At 51.3% G+C, this 8,093-nt stretch overlaps 1 protein-coding gene across 1 annotated transcript in view; it reads left to right on the top strand.

The window, feature by feature from the left end:
- The window catches only part of MT4 (metallothionein 4), a 48,170-nt gene that overhangs the window by 25,680 nt on the left and 14,397 nt on the right, over positions 1-8,093 (top strand). Inside the window, exon 3 of the mRNA XM_005882468.2 lies at positions 3,383-3,494. Within this exon, the coding sequence (XP_005882530.1) occupies positions 3,444-3,494 (51 nt within the window). The 5' untranslated portion in view covers positions 3,383-3,443. The remainder of the gene's footprint in view (positions 1-3,382; positions 3,495-8,093) is intronic.

Genomic DNA, 8,093 nt, shown 5'->3' with positions numbered 1-8,093 from the left:
ATATATTTAAAAATATATATATATATATTTTAAAAATGTATATGTAATTTATTATTTGAATAGGTAATACTTTGATATGAACCAAATTAAAAGGTAAGAAAGCATACACACAAAGATATGGAGAAATTGGTGTGCACTGTTGGTGGGAATGCAAATGACACAGCCACTGTGATAAACAGGATGATGGTTCTTCCAAAATTAAACATAGAGCCCAACCGGAGTGGCTCTGTGGTTTAGCATCGATCCAGGAGGTCATGGTTGTATTCCTGATCAGGGCACATGCCCGGGTTGAAGCTCCTCCCTCGTAAAGGCAGCTGCTTGATGATTCTCTCTCATCACTGATGTTTCTCTCTCTCCCTCTCCCTTCCTCTCTGAAATCAATAAAAGTAAAATATATATATTTTAAAAAGATTCCATACACAGATAAAATAATTAAACATAGAACTACCCAAGGATCCAGCAAGTCCACTGTGGGTATGTATCCAGAGGACATAAAATCACTGTCTTGAAGCGATATCTGCACCTCCATGTTTATTGCAGATATCTTGTACCCCAATATTCATAGCAGAATTAATCACAATAGCTAAAACGTAAGCATAGCCAACAGCTATAAAGCTCTTGCCTTGTGGCAGCTACTGTTCTAAGCACATTAACTTATTTAATCCTCACAACAACCCTGTGATGTAGGTGCCATTTATTAATTATTCCCATTTTACAGGTCAGGCCTTCCAGGCAAGGTCAGTAACGTGCCTAAGATCATGGAGCTAATGACTGAGAGAACCGGTCTTCGCCCACAGAGCGGGGCTGCAGGCCTCTGGGCACGCAAACATTTAATGAGTTTCATGCCAGGCCCTGAGCTTCCTAGCGAGAAAGATGCGATGATGCCTTAGACATAAGCCCCAACTTCAAGGAGTTAATGACTACAACAGGGACACCATTCACCCTAATGCAAGACAGAGAACTGATCAGCGTTAAAAGGGAGAAACACTGAATGTCCTGAAGGGTAGAGGAGGGGTGGTGAGGAGTGAAGCCGTGTGGAGGAGGTGACATCTGAGTGTGAAGGGGACCAGCATGTATGGAGTAGTGGTCCTGCACCAGCCACTTCATATGTTGAGTCTTCCCAACAACCCTATTAGCCCCTCCATTTCACAGATGAAAACGATTGAGGCTCCCAAAGCTCCTTATGTATATATCCTATATAATAAAAGCCTAATATGCTAAGTGTCCGGTCTTCCAATCAAAGCGTAAACTGCTAATGATATGCTAAGGCTGCTCAATTGCTATGACGTGCACTGACCACCAGGTGCAGAGGCTCCAACTGGTGGGTTATAGCTTGCTGCTGGGGTCTGGCCAATCGGGACTGAGTGAGACAGGCCGGACATGCCCTGGAGCCCTCCCTCGGTCCCTCCCTGGCTGGCCAACCTCCTGTGTCCCTCCCCGCCCCAATCATGCACCGGTGGGGTCCCTTGGCCTGGCCTGCACCCTCTCACAATCCAAGACCGCTTGGGGGATGTCAAAGAGCCAGTTTCAGCCCAATCCCGCAGGCCAGGCTGAGGGACCCCACTGGTGCATGAATTTGTGTACCAGGCCTCTAGTATTACATAAGCTGCATTTCAGTGGTGAGACCAGGACCCTCTCCCAGGCTGGTCTAGAACTCAGAGCCGCCAAGGCGTTCAGATGCTGACCCCAGCAGCCCTCCTCCCTTGGGAATGTCTGGGAATCTAGTCAGCTGGGTGTGAAAGGCGGCTAATTAAGAAGCCAAAACACTTTGAAGATGCCATTGCCCATAAAAAGTGCTGGTTCCCACAGTGGCAGACAGGGAGGCAGAGAGGGTGGTGGGATGACAATGTAAGCACAGGGTAGGAATTCCTGGGCAGAGGAGCCATGAGCGAGGAGGCTGAGATTCCACACATTTCAAAAACGTCCTCCTCTGGCCCCAGCGCCGGGCTGACCCGCAGACCCTGAGTGACGGATGAGTGATGACTCTAACACCCGTTTCTGCGGAAGAGTGGGCTAAGGCACTACTCGGCTATCGCTGCCAAGTAGCCCTGTTCACCTGCCTCCTTTGGCTTTTATTGTCATAACAGCTTGAACTAAAATTAAGCTCTAGATACAATTAGCAGGATAAGCATCCCTGAAAAAGTACATGCTTCTACAAGGCTGGGTCTTTAAAGATTAAACATAGAGATTCTAGCAAAACACCCTGGGGGACCGGACTTGTTTGGAAAAGTCAAGGCAGGGACTGCCGCCTTCGGCAAGGTCCCCCCAGAGACCCCCGACCTTTCAGAGAATCCTCCTACAGACCTTCCAACCAAGTCCCGTGCTTCCCCACACCCCAGGCGGCCACCACTGGGGAGCAGAGCTGCCCAACTGCAGTCTTCCTTGACACACTCTCCCCCGCCTTCCACCATAACTTCTTCCTCTGCAGTCTTCCCAGTACATTGGCTCACTTCAAGCTTGTTCATCCTAAGCAGGAACCTTTGTGAAATTATAAACTCCATGTACTAGTTGCCCGTCTTTCTAAGATGCCTTAAAGTCCATTAAAACTGTGAACACAACAAAAACAGCGTTTTTCTGCGCATTATCTAGAAGCCTCTTCCTTTTTGGGGCCCCGGGGCTAGAGCACACGTCTCCCAGCTGAGCCCAGGATTCACTAATCCCACGCTTCCTCTTTCCCATGACCTCAGGCAACTCCCTTTTCTTTCTCTGGGCCTCAGTTTCCCCACCCCCAGGTTCCTCGCAGCTCTAAGGTGGTAAAATGCACAGACCAAGCCAGTTGGTCTGGGTTAGAATCCAGGTCCTGCCCTTTTTTGGCAAGCAAGTCACTTAGCTCATCTCTGTCTGCCTCAGTGGCAGCATCTGTGAAATGGGGGACTACTTCGAAGGGCTTTTGAGTGTCCTTCCTTCCTTCCTTCCTTCCTTCCTTCCTTCCTTCCTTCCTTCCTTCCTTCCTTCCTTTTCTCTTTCCTTCTTTCCTTCTTTCCTTCCTTCCTTCCTTTTCTCCTTCCTTCCTTCCTTCCTTCCTTCCTTCCTTCCTTCCTTCCTCCCTTCCTTCCTTCCCTCTTTCCTTTTCCTTTGTAAAAGAAATACAAGCATAGGACAAACATAATTCAAATGCTTTAAAAAACACAAAAACATACACTATAAGTCCCTCCCAGCTGAGCTGACCCGGGCTCCCTAGTCCCCCCTCAGAGGCAACCACTGTCATGTGTTTCTTGGTCTCCTTGCAAGCCGATTCTGTTCATATACAAACATGTGTGACTAGGTAGCTTCCCCCCGCTCTTCCCCCATGAACAGTGGCCCCCTGCACCTCCCTGAACACACGATGCTGCACTTCGCTCCCCTCGGTTAACACTGTATCTTCTCCATCCTTCCCCACCAGGACGTGCAGAGCTGCCTGCTGTTCTCCGGGGCTGCCTGGAATTCTACTGCATCGACGCCTCATGATTCCTGAACATTCGGTCCCTTCCCAATGCTTTACAAGCAGGATCACCGTGAGTTGCACCCACGTCCTGGTGTAAATGAATAGGATAATTTCCCAGCAGCAGTGTTGTTTCCTGCCAGCACATAGGCCGTCTGTGTCCTGGGGGCCACTGTGTGTGTCACCATCCCTGTCAGATCCCGTCTCTCCCCACCTCCCCCACCTCCCCAAGCAGCACACGGCGCATTCCAGATCTCTGCCAATCAGATAGACATTTGAGAAATGATATCTGGTTGTAGTTCATTTGCATTTCTATGACCATAGTGTAGATGAGTATCTATCACTTGCTGTAAGAGCAATCAGTGTTATTTTTTTTCTTGGTCGTCCCTTCCTGCACTGATATGAATGATCTAAATATTCTACCAGAGACCCTGGGAAACCCACGCCATTAATCCCAAGCTGGGCCCTCTCTGGCCTCTGTAGGGGATGAAGAGGGCGATCTGTCTGTCCTGGTGCCTCGGGACCACAGCCATGACCAATGACCCGAGCCTCCTTTCGGGATTTCTAGCTGTAAACCAAGGGCGATAATTTAGCCCGGGAGCTGGGACCATGACTCAGCCCAGGCCCAGGGCAGTGGCCGGCTCTCCAACCCTGGCAGGCTGGTCCTGGGACTTGGCAGCGCGCTGGCCTGCCCACCCCCCGAGGAACAAAACTTCTTAGTCCTTCTGAGTTTCTGCTTTGTTCCCGCATCTTAAAAACTGTGGTGGGAACAGGACACTTCACTCAAAGGAGGCCCTGAAAGGCCCTATTGTGTGCATGGGGCCCAGGCACCAGCTCAAGGTTCTCTGAAAGAGAAAGACTTGGACAGCAGCAGGCGGCAGCCTAAGAACCCAGGAGGTCAGGCCCTCATTAATTAGCCCCTGGCCTTGCCTCATTAGTATGCAAACACACGCAGAGCTCCCTTGACCCAGCTCTGTACGAATTCTCAATTGAGAGGATCGATTTTATTTTCCCTGCCACCGGGCCCTGGCTTATGCTGTTCTCTCTGCCTGGAATACCCTTCCCTCCACAAACCTCAGCTGAAGGGTAACCCCCTCTCTAAATCGGGTTCCCCTCAACATATCTGTAGTTATTGCTCATGTCACATATCTGGACTTGGAATTATTTGTAGGTGTGCTTGTTTGTCTCCTGTCTCCCCTACGAAAATAGAAACTCCAGGACGGTGAGGTTGTGCTTGGTGTCATTGACTGTTGCATCTGCAGCATAGAGTCTGGACCCTGATGTATCTTAGGAACCCGGTAAATATTTTTTTTAATATTTTTTTTATTGATTTCAGAGAGGAAGGGAGAGGAAGAGAGGGATAGAAACATCAATGGTGAGAGAGAATCATTGATCAGCTGCCTCCTGCCCGCCCTACACTAGGGATCGAGCCCGCAACCCGGGGAATGTGTCACTGATATGAATGATCTAAATATTCTACCAGAGACCCAGCCCTCCCCCCTGGGAAACCCACGCCATTAATCCCATGCTGAGCCCTCTCTGGCCCCTGTAGGGGATGAAGAGGCGATCTGTCTGTCCTGGTGCCTCGGGACCACAGCCATGACCAATGACCCGAGCCTCCTTTCGGGATTTCTAGCTGTAAACCAAGGGCGATAATTTAGCCCGGGAGCTGGGACCATGACTCAGCCCAGGCCCAGGGCAGTGGCCGGCTCTCCAACCCTGGCAGGCTGGTCCTGGGACTTGGCAGCGCGCTGGCCTGCCCACCCCCCGAGGAACAAAACTTCTTAGTCCTTCTGAGTTTCTGCTTTGTTCCCGCATCTTAAAAACTGTGGTGGGAACAGGACACTTCACTCAAAGGAGGCCCTGAAAGGCCCTATTGTGTGCATGGGGCCCAGGCACCAGCTCAAGGTTCTCTGAAAGAGAAAGACTTGGACAGCAGCAGGCGGCAGCCTAAGAACCCAGGAGGTCAGGCCCTTGTTAATTAGCCCCTGGCCTTGCCTCATTAATATGCAAACACATGCAGAGCCCAGCCTCGGCTCCTCCTCAGAGCTCCCGTGACCCAGCTCTGTGCGAGTGCTGAATTGAGAGGATCGATTTTATTTTCCCGGCCACGGGGCCCTGACTTATGCTGTTCTCTCTGCCTGGAATACCCTTCCCCCCACAAACCTCAGCTGAAGGGTAACCCCCTCTCTAAATCGGGTTCCCCTCAACATATCTGTAGTTACTGCTCATGTCACATATCTGGGACTTGTGGCTGAAAGCTACAGGAGGGGGAGAAGGCTGCTAATGGAAAGAGGCAGCCCACACACACACACACACACACACACACACACACACACACACACAAAGACTTCATTGAGATAACCGTTCTCCCAAGAGGGATAGGCTGTCCCAAGGTGATGAGTTCCCTGTCACTGCAGGAGTGCAAGTGGGACCCCGAGCACCATTCTCATCATAGGTCGATGCTCAACCCCTGAGCCACGCCGGCCGAGCCTCGGTAAATATTTGTGGCACGGAGTGAGTACCTGAGTGGGACTCTGCCAGGCCCATGGGCGGCCATTCAACGACACGTGGCCAGTCATCCCTGTCTTCCTGCGGGGTTGGTAAGAGGGTGCCATCTCCCCAGCCTTCCTGTGGGGGTCGCTGAGGCCCACTGTTCCCTTTTTCTAGACTCCCTGGGCTGAAAGGTGAGTGAGAACACTTCAGGGCATTTGCCTTCAAACCTGTGTGCGTTTGTCAGGCAAATCCGATGACTGACGTGATCAAAGGGACGGTGAGGTGACAGAGCTACAAAACGAGGCTTCTTCCAGGTGGAGAGAGGAGGCTCGGCTGGAATTAAATCCATAAAGTCCCAAAGTGGGTGCAGAGGGAGGGGCGGTGGACACCCACCTCAGCTGGTAGAAGGAGAGGCTTCCCTTGACGTTTAGAAGAGTTTAAGGCAAAGAAAAGCCACAACCCTCCCCCCAACCTACTTTCCTCAGAAAGTCCTTACGTTACATTCTTCCCTGAGAGAGCAGGAGGCCCCGAGAGTGCAGGCAGGTCCCAGAAGCTCCAGCTGGCTGGGCGGCAGATCCGAGGCTGTCGCATTTACAGCTGTGAGGTCAGTGCGTGGCAGATGTTGAATAGAAGCGTGATGGCACGAATCTCACAGAGACTAGCATTCCTGTCCCCCAAGTTCCTACCAAACCCTGGTCACAGCAAGGTGCTGGGCTAAAGGGGTTCAAATGAGCACGTAGTTGCTGCTCCCGGCATCCGCAAGCTCTACCTACTCATGTTGGAAGGGGTCATCTCCCAGGCTTGGGGGTCAGGCACTGGAAGAGGCTCAGCCACAGGGAAAGGTCCAGGGAGAGAACGGAGATGCGGGAGCAAAGGAAGCATTGAGGCTTAGCATTGCGTCCCGGGCGAATGGAGGGGTCCCTCAGGGGGCAAAGGAATGAGGTGGCATGAACGAGCATCACCAGGATCTGGCCAAGAACCTGCTCCCCAAGTCCCAAATCCCAGGAGGACTAGCTCCTCATCACGGGCCACCCCCCAACTTCTTCTGCCCCCTACAGCACTCTCCCCTCTCCACCCAGCAAAAGGAGAGAGATTAGAAAGAGGACACGTGAGACTTGTAGCTGAAAGCTACAGGAGGGGGAGAAGGCTGCTAATGGAAAGAGGCAGCCCACCACACACACACAAAGACTTCATTGAGATAACCGTTCCCCCAAGAGGGATAGGCTGTCCCAAGGTGATGAGCTCCCTGTCACTGCAGGAGTGCAAGTGGGACCCCAGGGCCATTCTCTCGGCTCCTGTAGATGGAGTTCCAGCATCGGGGACTTCCAAGGTTTGGTGGCCGAGGTTGCCCGTCAGAGGGAGGGGGACTCAGGCCCCCTGACATTGTTTGCAAAATATTTTCTGAATGAGCATCTCCCCCCCACCCCAAGCCCACCCCAGGGAAAGTGTAGGTAACTTTCTTCAGCTTCTCGAAAGGGTTTATGACTCCAAAAGATTAAAAATCACTGAGAGGAACCGGTGAGGTCACCGCTTTCCAAACCTGGCTGCATCAGAGTCATCCGAGGAGTCAGAAAATACAGGAACCCTTCCCAGGTCCCACTCCAAGGGCAGGCGTCAGAATCCCTACAAAAGGGTGGTTTTCAAAAGCTCTCGCTGGGTGAGTCTGATGCCCTCAACCAGGGATCGGTCTGAAAACTCTAGAAAATACTAACCAAAGGCCTCGGTGAGTTTTAAGAGCCTGCATCCTGAAGATTTAGGATTCTAAAACGGAGGTCACAAAGCAGGACCCCGTGGACCTGTCTGGCCTATGGATGCATGCGTTGTTCATGGGGAGATCATTGAAACATGATAAACAAATAAACAGCTCTTATCAGTGTTCAAAATTGGAATAGTTCACACACGCACACACACACACACACACACACACACACACACGATCCAGGTTTTAAATGTCTCTTATACCATCGAAAGAGCTGACAAAATTTTACCCTCGTTCCCAAATCTCAATATTCCATTGGAGCTTAGTCACTTCGCCACAGTCCCCACCACTCCCTATTACCTGCCGTCAACTGACCTCACTCTTACACACTAACTCCTAGCCCAGTGGTCGGCAAACCTCGGCTCACGAGCCACATGAGGCTCTTTGGCCCCTTGAGTGTGGCTCTTCCACAAAATA

This window comes from Myotis brandtii, unplaced genomic scaffold (genome assembly GCF_000412655.1).
Source record: "Myotis brandtii unplaced genomic scaffold, ASM41265v1 scaffold721, whole genome shotgun sequence".
In the NCBI taxonomy this organism is placed as follows: domain Eukaryota; kingdom Metazoa; phylum Chordata; class Mammalia; order Chiroptera; family Vespertilionidae; genus Myotis; species Myotis brandtii.
Note: the sequence above shows the minus strand (reverse complement) of the source record. Positions and strands in the feature narration are given on the sequence as shown.